This window comes from Rhinopithecus bieti, unplaced genomic scaffold (genome assembly GCF_001698545.2).
Source record: "Rhinopithecus bieti isolate Rb0 unplaced genomic scaffold, ASM169854v2 scaffold_33474, whole genome shotgun sequence".
Taxonomy (NCBI): Eukaryota; Metazoa; Chordata; class Mammalia; order Primates; family Cercopithecidae; genus Rhinopithecus; species Rhinopithecus bieti.
The window spans coordinates 272,260-286,742 of NW_016814460.1; the positions used below are offsets into that span (position 1 = coordinate 272,260).

Genomic DNA, 14,483 nt, shown 5'->3' on the forward strand with positions numbered 1-14,483 from the left:
TGTAGAGACGGAGTTCGCCATGTTAGCCAAGCTGGTCTCAACCTCCTGAGCTCAAGGGATCCACTGACCTTGGCCTCTCAGAGTGTTGGGATTACAGGCAACAGCCACCATGCCCAGCTAATTTTTTGTATTTTTGTAGAGACAGGGTTTCACTATGTTGCCCAGAGTGGTCTCAAACTCCTGAGTTCAAGCGATCCACCTGCCTCCCAAAGTGCTGGGATCACAGGGGTGAGCCACCACACTCAGCTCCTTCTGCACTTTGAAGTTGGCCCACCTGCCAACTGGATTGAACACCATGGCAGGGGAGGCAGTGTTTCTACTGTCCAAACAAAACGGAGCATCTCTGCAAGTATCTTGCCCCAGGCCTTGTGGGAGGGATAATTCCATCTTATTGCTGCAAACAAGTTAATGGAGATTTTAATGAAAACACTGCATTAATGAAAATGCTGAGGCTAGAACCTACTCTGTGCCTGTAAGACAAAACAAATGGGGTGAGATTTCTGATATCCATTCTTTACTTCCTTTGGGCCTAAGTAAAGCAAACTTACAACTGGGACACAACTTATTGTGTGGGAAACAACTTATTGTGTCCCAAGTTGTAAGAGGACAGAGACGCTCCTGATAAAGGAAACAAATTGCCTGAAATACTGATGGGTCCTGTTACTTCTCTGTCCCTTCACCTCTAGACGTTCACTTTCTGCTTCCAGTGGTAAAGGCCATCATGTCCTCACCTTCTCCAATTTGCTCCTTCTAAGGTCTCTGGATTCTAAAAACTAAGTCTTCCCTTGTGAAGAGGCAGACCGGGCAGGTAGAAAAGGTCTAGGACTGAACATCAGACTTGGGTCCCAGTTCTAGTTCTACTGCTAAACATGTGACCTTCATTCAGTCATTTAATATTTCTAAATCTGTTTTCTGACCTGAAATAGGAAAGCCTTCCCTGGCTACCTTGCAGAATTGCTATAAGGATGTCAAAGCACTTTAAAAAAGTATAAGTGGTAGGGAAATATGTGTGTATAATTATATGTTTACAAAAAGATATATCAAATTACAAAATTTTAGAAATAGAGAATATATCTGTGTTACCAGGGGCTAGAGATGGGGAAGGGGGTTGTAGGAGGGGAAGCAGGCATGGCTATAAAAGAGCAATACAAGGGATCCTTGTGGTAATGGAACCGTTCTGTATCTTTTTTTAAATTATTATTTATTTTTTGAGACAGAGTCTCGCTCTGTCACCCAGCTTGGAGTGCTGTGGCAGGATCTCAGCTTACTGCAACCTCCACCTCCCAGGATCAAGTGATTCTCCTGCCTCAGCCTCCTGAGTAGTGGGACTACAGGCACGCGCCACCACACCCAGCTAGTTTTTATATTTTTAGTAGAGACGGTGTTTCACTATGTTGGCCAGGCTGCTCTCAAACCCCTGACCTCAGGTGATCCACCTGCCTTGGCCTCCTAAAGAGATGGGATTACAGGAGTGAGCCACTGCGCCCGGCCTATTCTGTATCTTCACTGTAGTGGCAGATACACAAACCTGCACATGATAAAGCTCTATAGAAATAGATAACACACACACACATGAACACACACACAGAAATGAACATAAGCAAAACTGGGGAAGGAAATCTGAACAAGATCAGTAGATTATATCAATGTCAGTGATCCTGGTTGTGGCAGTGTACTATAGTGTTGCTAGATGTTACCATTCAGGAAAACTGCGTAAAGGGAAACTGCGTAAAGGAAAACAGAATTTCTCTGTATTATTTCTTACAAGCACAGGTGGATTAACTATCTCAATAAAATTTTCAGTTTTAAAAAAAGGCGTTCTGTCTGTCCTCCATCCCCCTGCAGCAACTTGTCTTGCTGTCCTCTGGGAGGCTCCTCTTAAGCAGTTCTACATGCAGATGGAGGAGGGATCTCTATCCCCTGAAGCAGAAAAATATAAGCATATAGAGTAGTTGTTCAGATACTTCTGAGCCTTCTCTTCCTCATCAACTTTACTCTCAGTCTCACAAGACTGACACTGAATCACTCTTTAGAACATAAGGTCCTTCCCATAGCAAGGAAGGAGGACTAGCTGATGCACGAAGCAGGATTCTCTATCGCTTCCATCCTAAAGAGCAGACAATTGTTGCTAAGAAAAATTTGTGTGCTGATTATGGGTGCCAGGTTAAGAAAGTATTGACTAAGCCTGGGTCTCAAGAAATAAAAAGCAAACACATGTACAAAACCCCAAAATAGCTATCAAATAGGCTTAATGAAGTCTGAATGGTTTTTGCTGAAAACCAACAATTGCTTCCCTTTCATTATGAAAGTATGGACATGACCCTAATTAATCAACTAGCTAATTATATTTATCAATTCCAACCACTCTAGACCTGTGACATATATGATCTGTTTCTCCACTTCTTCCTGGCAGTGGGTGCACAGAAGTGATGCATGGGGGCCACTATTTACTGCCAAGGAGTTAAGTAAACCTAGTTTAGTGCTATCTTGAATGCCCCAGGCTCTGTGACACTTGAAATTCTAATTAGCGCAGAAAAGGGCTAAGTTAAAACAGCTTGTACTCCCTCAAGGATACCCACTCTCAGGGCCGTACAGCCTAATGAGGTCTGTGAAACTCAAGATCCAGAAGAGAAATCCCTGTCTGGAGCAACAGCTGTACCCAGGCTGACAAAAGGATTTGGGGGTTAAATTAGTCCCTCCCAATAAAAGGCAGAGTACCCCCAAAGGGTACAGGAGGGAAACCCCACCTGAGTCTGGTCCAATCAGTTGTCATGTGACCTAGAATTGCCGGAGACTAAATGACCCTCTGCTCTGGGTTGTGGAGATAGCAAAGCAGGAGGGGTTAAAGCAAGAGAGAACTTGTAACAATGTAGTAGAGCAGGTGGGCAGTGAACATCTCTGAAGGGCACTTCCTCCTTGCCCCAGGAGGAAAGGCAGTCAAGCTGGGGGCAAAGAAAGAGACCCAATGACTCCTCGAAGAGCCCCACAAAGGAAAAGAGGGGCTCCTTTGCTGCTACTCTGCAGTAGGGGCAGGCTGAATGTTTGCTGAACACATTTGAAAAACGAAGAGAGAAGATAATGGTCCTAATGAATGTGCAGGAGACAATAGCAACTCCAGTGGGAGGATTATAAGCTCATTATGGTTTAATATGATGATTGATCATCTCTGCCCGCCAGCATTATCCTAAGAATAGTGATGAAGGTCGGAGAGGCCCATGCCTGTCAGAGCTCAAGCTCAAATCACCAGAAGATAGAAAATATACTTGTACATTACTCCTTTTTTCATTGTAAAATTCACACAAGTGGCCCCACACCCTAACTTTTTCCATAAACTGTCCTCCATGCCCCCAGCCTGCCTTACTGCTCTACGATTTCTCAGCCCTGGATTGTTCTTCCACAGATCTGTTCATCAACTCTGGCTTCTGACCCTCTCCTTAGTGACCCCACCCCATTCCCACCCCTTGAGAAAGTGACCACAGCTTCCACTATGGCAAGGGTTTAGGAAGGTCCGAAGGGCTCTTCAGTGGGTACTGGCAGGCACTCGGTTTAGGTGGAAGGCCCGGGACACCTCCCGATAGGCATTTCGAAGCAGGACATAAGGGAAACAGGACTCCAGCATGTCCAGGGTCAGGAAGGATGACTCCTCCACCATCTGGAAGAGATGGGGCCAAGAGATGAGAACCTCAGGTAGGGCATTTGTCTGTGATACCCTGTTCCTCTTTGCATAGTTCCCAGGCCCTCTGAGGCCCTGAGGTTATAAGTGAACAGGGTTCCAAATCACACCCCTCCTCTTCCTCCCTCACTTGGTTTGGCTCCAGGAAGGCAATGTGGCATATTCAGCTCCATTATCATTGACCCTGACCCCCTCATCAGGACTATGTGAAGGGCACAGAAGCAGAAGGCAGGAAAGAACCACTTTCCTAGTGGCAGCAAAACCCATTCTCTCCAAGTCTGGATGCTAAATCACATGTGGGTGGGCAGCACACAGATGCAGGTAAAGATGTATAAAAGTGCTCATTACAAAGCTTTGCAGCGAGAGGAACAAACACCACTGCAGGCCACGGAAGAGGGGCCTGGAATTCACATGGGTCCTCTTGTGTTGGGCCTCAGTCTCCTCCCTCTCTCAGTACAGTGCTTGGGGAACAGTAAGGATGCTGCATAAAGGAGCAGGCATGATTAATTAGTTTAATTAGAAGCCTGCGTGCTGTGGTAATCCCAGCAGCCCCCACAGCCAAGCAGGAAGATAGATCAAGATGCCTGGGTAAGAATGACAGTGGGGGTGAGGGTGAAGAGGGGAGGTGGGTGGACAGGGCATGTTCATGAAGAGCAGCATAGCCTAGTGTTGGACTGGAGGGTCCCCATCCCTGAGGAAGGGACAGGGTGTATTTCCTTCAGTGCCTTCCTTATCCAAGAGGTAATGAGACTGAAAAACACACTCTGGAGAGGTGTCCCATATCCTCTGGCAATTCACACAGATGGGTTCTCCACAATATATCTGGTACTCCAAGTCCTGAAAATTCACTAAGGAAAGAGAATCTACCATATCTACTCTAATGTGTTTCTCTCTCTGAAGTCTTTTTAAGTTTTAAAATGTGTAAGATTTTCCTGTTCTCAAATACATGCACACACAACAGCTGCAAAAGAGCAGAAACTGCAGGCTGAAGGAAGGGAAATCTGCTGGTAAAACTGTAGCCCTGATGATAGGTTAAATATCAAAGAATTTCTTGCTAGGCAAGACTTTCAAACACTCAGCCGGGAAAGAGATGAGCTGTCTTCTCCAAGGTGCTCCCCTCAGGTATAGGGAAATGAATAGTGACTTCAAGTGAATCCACTGGCCCAAGACTTTCTATTCTCCATGAAGCACAGGAAAATAACAGGGCTCCCAAGTAGCAGAAGTTTACGGGAGTGGAAACAGCCCTAGAGTGATGACCAAGAAACTTGGGTTCTAGTCCCAAATCTGCCATATATTTTAGGGGAGACCTTCATTGTCATCTTTCCCTCCCTATTCCTCAGTTTGCTCATCTATGACTCGTAAGTATTGGACTAATGGCCAGGATCTGGTCTGGTTCTGGCATCTAGGATTCCATGATTCTATAAGAGCCGTGTCTTTCCCCAGGAAACCTGTACCAGGAACAGACTGGCAACACTGAGGCATGGCCCAGGCTTGACAGCCAAAACAGAAAGACCCCGGGGACAGAAGTGCTGGCCAGAATTTGAGGCTACATGAGTAGCCTCTCAACTTAGAATACAGCTCCTTCGCCTTCAGTCATTTCTAGTTTCTCTATGGAAACATTTGCATTTAAATTGCTTTGCAGCAACTAGTCCCTCTAGTTTCCCCCTCCAACAAAAAGTGCCTGATCCTAGCTCTGTTCCTGTCACTCTGTTGGCCTCATTGGAAGGCCACAGGGGCAAACACTTTCCACATTTTGGGGTTGTTGGAAGAGGTCTAAGCAGAAGGAGGTAAGAATACAGGGGGGTAATACAGAATCACCTCCAACCTGACAGGGGTGAAAACTACCTGAGGAAGTGAAGAGTCATGCCAAAATCATCCAGAACCTAAAATGATCAGCAGACAGCGGGAACTAACATTTGTTCAGCATCTACTACGTACTAGGCACTTTCACGCATAATATCTTATGAATTCTAACCACTCTACCACAAGGATTATTACCCACTTTTATGGACAGAGAGCCGAAGTCTCAGAAGGGCTCATTGCCTTGCCAAGGCCATGCTGCTGCTCTATGTATTGTGCCCCACATAGCCCACCACCACGGGCACTGCCCTCACTCTGCCCTCACTCTGCCCTCATCTACCTCCTCTGCCCTCCTGCCTCACCACACACATCCCACACAAATACATCCACCGCCATGTCCATTCTCCTCTCTATCATAATCCTTAACCAGCCCAGCCTAAGCCTTTTTCTAGCTGGAGAAACTAAGGCATAAATACCACTCAGTGCCTGTGTATTTCAAGGAGACCTGGAGGAGTCCCAGGAATCCCTGGCCCCTAGCATTTCTGGGCCTGGGACAGGAATACAGATGGAGGTCCACATATCATATGACTAATTAAGTCAAGCTAACGAACTAGTATATTCTAGCTTTCAACCTTCACAATGCTCCTTTGTAGTCTTATGGAAGCCCAGGTTTGAATTAAGAATTTTTGGACTCCTCCAAGTTCTGCACCAGAACAGGGTGAAGGGAAGAAACAAGCTTCCAGCCCAGTCCCTCTTCTCCTCCCACCCTCAGTTGGAGGGATTTTGTGTGTACTTGTAGACTTCCTTATCTGCATATCTAAACTCCAGCCATATGTCCCTTGGGCACTAGAGATACATCCACCAGTAGGACGGTCCGCCTCAGTAGGAAGAAGTTTAACACAGGCCCTACAAGTGGGCTGAAGCTGCTTAGCAAAGTATTCTGGGGCCCCAGATACCTCTCGTATGGGCCTCAAGGTGGCCTACAGGCTCTACCCTTTCCCTTTGGCCAGAGGAGGGCCCCAGAACACTCTACTAGAGGAGGGCCCAAGGAGGGCCTTTTAAACACTGGGCCCAGGGCAAACGCCCTTCCTGTCCATATCTAAGTGCATTACTAACATGGAGAATCAGAGCAAAAGAGTGAGTAAGAGTGTTGAAGAGGGAAACAGGGTCACGAGGAAAAAAACTTTTAAAGTTAACTGAGTCAGAATTCCCAAAACTTTCTGCCAGACTAGAGAGAAGCCCACAGCTTGGGAAGCAAGGAGAAGAGACAGCAGGAACTGCCTGATTCATGGCCCACCAGGCTCCCTGCCTTATAGCTTTTTAGCTAAAATCCTTTCCCTGCTCTGAGCTCCCACCCCTCAACCTCTGAGTTCAGCTCTATGTTATCCAGCACTCTTTTCATAGTACTCCTAAAGACAAGAAATGCAGTGGTAGAAAATTGTCAAGTGAAACCAAACTTGTACCGGACAGGTAATTACCATAAGGGGCAGAGCTGCTGTACCAGGTCAGACTCAGGAACATTGCAGGACATGGGCCCAGCCAGCTTAGGAGCCAGGAAGGCCCTGTCTTGCAGAAGTCCTTGAAGACTCTACTCTAGCATTATAGGACAAGTTTAGAATGTTAACCAGAATGTGAGAACTAGACTCAGAGGGTTATGCAGAATTAAGTCCTTAGTTAATGCTTTTGGGTGACAACAATGGCAAGGATGCAAAGACCCTGAAGAGGAGTCTCCCTCTGGCCCTTCCACTCCCTGTTCTCAGACCAACTGAAATAAGATACATACCAAGCGCATGAGCAGAGAAATGGATTCTCGATTTCTGGTTTTAAGCTTGTCAGTCTCCTGGCCCAGCTGCAAGAGGCTGACAGAGGCCACCTGTAAGGGAATTTGTAAAGCAGATTTTTATAGAGGTCAGTATCAAACAGCCTCAGGCTGCAGGAAGTTAAGAAAAGATCAAGGAGGAGAGTTAAGAAGTGCTAGAATATTCCTGAAGACTCAAGGTGAAAAAGTGGCAAATCTCCTAGGTTTCAGAGATACATGCTGCCTGTAAGCCAGCCTGGATCTCATGGACCACCCAGTGCAGACAACAGGTTGCCAGGAGTGCTAGGGGGAGAGATTGCAAGGGGCAAGGAAACAACCTAGAGCAAAGGCAGGTGATGTATGCCAGGAGGTTAACCTCTCTTTTCCTAGGCAGCCTCCAGACACCACTATCATCAGGCTGTTTACAACTGACTCCCCATCTGACTAGAGGCAGTGTTGAGCCTCTGATTCAGACACAGCGCTCATGGTACTCTCCAGTCAACTCCCAAATGGCTGTCATCTCCATCATCCCCAAACCCCCAGCGGATCAAAGAAGAAACATGATTCATTGTTATCACAGGCCCAGGTGACCTGCATTTAGCAAACAAAGAGGATAAAAGGGAAGGCAAGGGCGGGGGGATTCCCTTTTCACCCCTTCTCAGAGATCTGGTGTGAATCCTCTTTGCATTTAAGATGCTCAGAGCCAGGTCTATCTAGTTGGGTGCCTCAGCTTAAATAGAGACACTCCAACCAAGCTTATGATCCCTGACATGTACTTCTCAGGATGAGGGTATAATTCCTGAGAGAACAATATGATCTGCTGTGTTTCCTCCTGGAAGGAGACAGAGGTCCTGGTTCTTACACTGGGGCCATACTTTGCAAGAAATAAGCTCTCTGTTACTGAGAATGCTCAAGCAGGCAGAGGGGAATGGACCATGTATCAGAAGTATATGAACAAAATTCCTCCATGGAGGATGCAGAATGGAAAATTCTAGGGCCTATTCTATTCTGAGTTTTCCCAGAGGTAAAACTAAGATCCATGGTGAGAGTTACAGGGAGTCAAATTTTGGCTAAAATTTTTAACATTTTTTTCAAAGAAATTGGATATGACCTACAGTGGAATCTGCTGCCTAATTGTAAGTTCCAGTCCCTAGAAATCTAGACCATTGGTTCTAGTGAGATCCCCAGACAAGCACCATCAAGATTACCTGGGAACGGAAATGCATGTTTTCAGCCCCACCCTAATCTACTAAATTAGAAACTCTCCAGGTGATTCTGATATACATTAAAGTTTGAAAAGTAGTCATTGACCATTTGTCCGTACAGACTTAGAAAGGGCCTTAGAGATTATAAGACTCAGTGTCTCTACAACTTTAATGTGCATTTGATCTCCCAGAGGCCTTATTAAAACCACAGAGGCCTAGACTCACCCTACAATATTCTAACTCAGTAGGTCTGGTGTAAAGACCAGGAATCTGTATTTTAACAAGCTCCCCAGGATATTCTGATGCACACCAAGGTGCATGCGTTCGGTTTAGTGTGAATTCAAGGGTTCAGTTTAATCTCCCTGTTTTATTTATGAAAAAACTGAGGCCCCAAAAGCTTGGCACTTCAGAGGTCACACAACTACTTAATGGCAGATCCAAAACTAGAACTCAGATTTCCTGACTCTTTGTCCAATGATCTTTCCAAATATTCAAGCAGAGGCTGAAACACCAGCTGTTAGGAAATTTAGAAGAAATTCTTGCCTTTCATATAGTAGATTCTCATTCTTTACTGAATGAATTAGATGGGAAGTTAGACTCAAAAGCCTGTTCAACGATAATTGTCTACAGATTTAAGTCAAACCAATTCCAGCCCTTTGCAGTCTTCCATTCTTTATAACCTAGACCCACTCACCACCAGAAATTCCTTGAGGTGAGTTTCAATGTTCTTGTTGTACAGCGTGAAGAGGGCAGCAGACACCTGGATGATGGCTTTGGTCAAGCAATGAATATTGTTGTTGTAACCTAGGTTATTATTTATATAGATGGAGAGAAACAAAAGGAAATGACAAAGTAAGCCACTCCAGAATGACCCAAACTGGTAATTTCTCATGTTTTCAGGCTGAGCCACCAGTATTTGACACCAAAAGGATGAGAAGGCATTTTGGGATTAGAGGCATGATATTCCTATGAAATCTTATTGAAATCGAATTAGCATAGTTCATTCTCTCATTCTCAAGTGTGGTGTTTTGTTTTGTTTTGTTTCGTTTCGTTTTGTTTTAAGGGTAGGGGTGTATTTTTTTCCTTTTTTTTTTTTTAAGACAGGATCTTGGCCAGGCGCGGTGGCTCACACCTGTAATCCCAGCACTTTGGGAGGCCGGGGTGGGGGGTGTGGATCACCTGAGGTCAGGAGTTCGAGACCAGCCTAACCAACATGGAGAAACCCCATCTCTACTAAAAATACAAAATTAGCCTTGCATAGTGGCACATGTTTGTAATCCCAGCTGCTCGGGAAGCTGAGGCAGGAGAATTGCTGGGACCTGGGAGGTGGAGATTGCAGTGAGCCGAGATGGTGCCATTACACTCCAGCCTGGGCAACAAGAGCAAAAACTCCGTCTCGGGGAAAGAAAAGGGGTCTTGCTCTGTCACCACGCTGGAGTGCAGTGGCACAATCATGGGTCACTGCATCCTTGACCTCTTGGGCTCAAGCCATCCTCCTACCTCAGCCTCTCAGGTAACTGGAACTACAGGCCACCATGCCTGGCTAGTTTATTTATTTTTGTAGAGACAGGGTTTCATCACATTGCCTAGGCTGGTCTTGAACTCATGGGCTCAAGTGATCTACCCACCTCACCTTGGCCTCCCAAAGTGCTAGGATTATAGGCATGAGCCACCGTGCCCAGCCTTCAAGTGCTTTTTGAAATAGAACTTTACACCCAAGTCAGAAATCTATATTTTCCAGTGTCTCTGTCTCCTCTCTCTATCCCGGGACACTAACTTGAATAGCACTGGTCTCTCAAACCTACCCCTTACTTACCATCCTTCTCAATGCTATAAAAGGAGGAAGGGTCAGTGGCAAGGAGTGGGAGGGAAACTGCCAGAAAGATCAAGAGCAGGCAGGCCACCTTATATTCCTCCTCAGGAGATGAAGTATCTGGTGAGAGGGAAAAAGGAAAAGAGGAAAAATGAATAAGGTCAGTAAACAGGAGTTATCTGTTACCGGGGTCCTGCTTCACAGAATTGCTGTGAGGATCACACGAGAAAATATCTATGAAAACACTTTATGAAGCCCTATGGGCAAGTTATTACTTAATTTTCCTAAAGAAACAGGACTAGCATCCACCTACAGTGAGCGGCCTGAGTCCAGTCCTGGAGGCCTCCCTGGTGACAGGGCAGAACTTTCAGCCAAGGGCTCTGCTGATGTACAATGCAACCCTAGGATGCCTGTCCACTGCCTGATGGAGTGGAGAGGCAGGAAGAAGAGGAAAGATTCTCACCCACCTTGAGAGAAGAAGAAGGGTAAGTCTGGCCATTTTGAAAGGCCTTAATCCTAGCCCCTTGGTTCATCCTGTTCTGAGTGGGTATAGGTATGAATGCAATCAGAGGAAATGTGTAATGGAAAATATAAGTGTCAAGTGTGACATGGGAAGAAATAAACAGCGTCAAGTTGATTATGTGGAGGGAGAAAGCACAAAATCACTATGGGGAACTTGGGTGCTATACCACACAACTCACTATTTTGTATTGTTCTCTCATTGTTTCATTTGCATTAATCTTATTTTCCCAACCAGATTGTAAATGCCTTTGAGCACTTGCTGAGCACCAAGCAGACTCTCACTTAGTGCTTTTTAGCTGATTGGTAGATCAACTAGTTGAAACCTGAGGATAAATCTAAATTGACTATGTAAGTATTGTCTGAAGGTTAGGGTCCTTCCTTCACTCTCAGCTTATATCCTCTGAATATATAATCTCAAATAAAGCCTTCTTTGACATTGACATTTTTCCACCCAAAATAAGGCCCAAGCCCTCCTTTCCCAAATCATTCCCCCTTTCCCCAATCTTACCAGCTTTCAGATTAGCAATGGCAGCCACCAAGGCTGGGTCAATGTCACAGCCCACCCCTGCAGCAGATGCCAGCTCAAAGATACTCAGGGTCACCTGGAGAGAAGAAAACAGCATTCTAAAGAGGATTTGCAGGACATAACAGCTTGACAGAGGAATGGGTAGCCAGGACTTCTTGATCACAGATTTGATTTTTTTAAAAGATACTTTTATATATATGTAGAGAAAGACAGAGAGAGTCTCCCTATATTGTCCAGGCTGGTCTCAAACTCCTGGGCTCAAGAAATCCTCCTGCCTGAGCCTCCCAAAGTGCTGGGATTACAGGCATGAGCCACAGTGCCCAGCTAATCACAGATTTTAAACTTTCTGGTTTATTATAATATTTTCTATATATTCCCTTCATAGCTCTCCCTATCCTACAGGGGGAAAAAAAAAAAAAAACTTTAGGACACCCCATAGTACAAATTTACTTTTTCAACTTCATTTTCCTAAATACTTCCTTCATTCGGTGCTGCCAGGATAATTTATTCAGTGTCCCCAAACTACAACTTCCTCTCCCATACTCTGATTCAGGTGCTTCCCTCTTTCGAGGGTCCTTTTCTCTCCTCTATTTATATATATATGTTACATCCATCCCTTAGAGCTCATCTTCTCTGTCAAGCCCTACCTGATTACTTCAGCCCAAACCCAGCTCTTCCCTCCTTAACGTTGGTACCACTGACTTAGCATTGATCACACACAGCATCTGGTGTTAGTTATCTTTTTAGATAGAATGCAAGACTCATCTCCTTATCTCCCCAAATAGATAGTTTTTTTAAATCTCATGGCATAGTGAAGGAAGAAAAAAGCTTTGGAGTGAGACAGATCTGGGTTCAAGTCCTAGCAACACCACTTATTAAGTGTGTGACCTTGACTAAAAGTTACTTAACCTCTTTGATCCCTCGTTTTCCCATCTATAAAACCGGCATAACATTTACCTCACATAGTTGTTGTGAAGATTAAATTAGACCACATGTGTAAAGCATCGACCCAAGTGACTAACAGAGAAAATGTGATGCCTTTCCATCCTCTTTCTTTATCTTAAAGCCAGGAGTTTTGCATTTCTCTTTATCTTCTCTAGTGTTTAACATAATGCTGAGCACATAGAAGGCATTCAATAAAGATTGATTGATTGATACCTGAATCTCTCATTGTACTTACAATCAGGTTCCCAGGACACAGCCCCAAGCCCCTATTCCCATACTAAGTCTCTAGACCTCTTTTTAGATGTAAAAAAAAAAAAAAAAATGTTTTTTGAAAGAACAAGGATAATTGTTTTAATACTGGACAACTAACTATCTCATGCAAGTAATCCCACAGACTGGCCAGAGCGATGGCTCATGAATGTGGGCGGATCACTTGAGTCCAGGAGTTGGAGAAAAGCCTGGCCAACCTGGTGAAACCCTGTCTTTACTAAAAATACAAAAATTCGCCAGGTGTGGTGGCATGAACCTGTAGTTCCAGGAGGAACTCGGGAGGCTGATGCATGAGAATTGCCTGATCCAGGAGGTAGAGGTTGCAATGAGCTGAGATCCCACCACTGCACTCTAGCCTGGGCAACACAGCGAGACTCTGTCTCAAGAAAAAAAAAAGAATCCCACAGACATAACAACATACACACACTTTGCCTGTGTTACTGACACAGAAGCCAAATCTTTGCCACCTTCTTTTCTGCCCTTATTTAAATCCCCTACTGCCTAAATGACCATTTGTGGAACCACGGCCTCGGAGATAAGGAACCTGGTTCGTGAGGTTTTCTGCAGGAAGAAAGGGATGGTTGAAGGGATTTTATTTTTTCTTCTTCTAATCTTCTTGCTCCTCTGAGGCAGTAACAGCATCTCTGATGGACAGGCCATCCTCCCTCTCTGCCCCTACCTGCTTATTTTCACAGGCAGGCAGAGCCTAAAGATTGGAGCTACCCAGGAGATATCAGCTAGACAAGCTCCTGACAGCCTAGAGCATTTGGACCAACACCAGCAGCTGCCAGAAACCCAGGCTCAGCTTAAAATCAAAGATCTTTCAAGAGGGGCAGCTATCCCAGTGAAACACTGCCCCCATAGTCACTTGCCCCTCATGATTTTGGGAAGATATAGGGGGAAATTTCACAATTCTTTTGATCTCAAAGTAAGGAAGGTTTTCTTAACACACAACTTTAATTCTTCCTGCTAACCAGTTTCCTCTTTTCACAGACCACTCTCCGTTAAAGGAATCAATTATAAGAGAAGGAGCCTGCCCTATGCATTTGAAGGATTCTATTCCTAGGCTTTAGCTGTATTTCCTGCCATAGCATACTTCTTAGTTCCAAATGATTCAAAAGACAAGATGACTCAAAAGTGGGAGATGGGTGGGAAATGGATGCTTAACTTATATTGCCTGCGGAAGCCCTTCTTCCTCTCACCATCTCCTGTAGTAAATGGGGGTCTGAGACAGGTGATACAGACATAGAGGAACCAGAAAGCTTAACAATGGGAGGAAGAAAAGGACAGGAAAAGAAAAGACTGAGGGCAGGCAGGGTGGGTGGGAATGAAAGGAACAAATCTTCCTACAAACAGTACCTAACCTCAAGACTAAAGAGCGGACTTGTTTTCATGTAGTTTATCTAATTTACACAGTGCTCATGTCAGGTGAAAACCTACAGATACTACCCCAGGTCTTACCCCTTCCCCTCCAGTAATGTCTCCCCAACACTCACAGTGTCTCCCAGCCTCCCACTTCTCTCCATCCCCCTACGTCTTGCCAGCTCTGCTCTTTCTCTCCAAGAATATTCATCTGACCAGTTTTCCTATTCGAACCCTCGCCCTTATCCCTGTTGTATTCTTCAGAACCCGCTCTCCCTTACAAGATCCTAGCTACCTCCTTTTTTTTTTTTTTTTTTTTTTTTGAGGCAGAGTCTCCCTCTGTCGCCGGGGCTGGAGTGCAGTGGCCGGATCTCAGCTCACTGCAAGCTCCGCCTCCCGGGTTTACGCCATTCTCCTGCCTCAGCCTCCCGAGTAGCTGGGACTACAGGCGCCCGCCACCTCGCCCGGCTAGTTTTTTGTATTTTTTAGTAGAGACGGGGTTTCACCGTGTTAGCCAGGATGGTCTCGATCTCCTGACCTCGTGATCCGCCCGTCTCGGCCTCCCAAAG

At 45.3% G+C, this 14,483-nt stretch overlaps 1 protein-coding gene across 1 annotated transcript in view; it reads right to left on the reverse strand.

Annotated features, from left to right (window-relative positions):
• Nucleotides 1-3,113: 3,113 nt before the first annotated feature.
• The window catches only part of NCKAP1L (NCK associated protein 1 like), a 50,739-nt gene continuing 39,369 nt past the window's right edge, over nt 3,114-14,483 (reverse strand). Inside the window, exons 27-31 of the mRNA XM_017850928.1 lie at nt 11,320-11,413; nt 10,293-10,409; nt 9,171-9,280; nt 7,257-7,346; nt 3,114-3,652 (exon numbers count right to left, since the gene is read on the reverse strand). Of these exons, the coding sequence (XP_017706417.1) occupies nt 3,521-3,652; nt 7,257-7,346; nt 9,171-9,280; nt 10,293-10,409; nt 11,320-11,413 (543 nt within the window). The 3' untranslated portion in view covers nt 3,114-3,520. The remainder of the gene's footprint in view (nt 3,653-7,256; nt 7,347-9,170; nt 9,281-10,292; nt 10,410-11,319; nt 11,414-14,483) is intronic.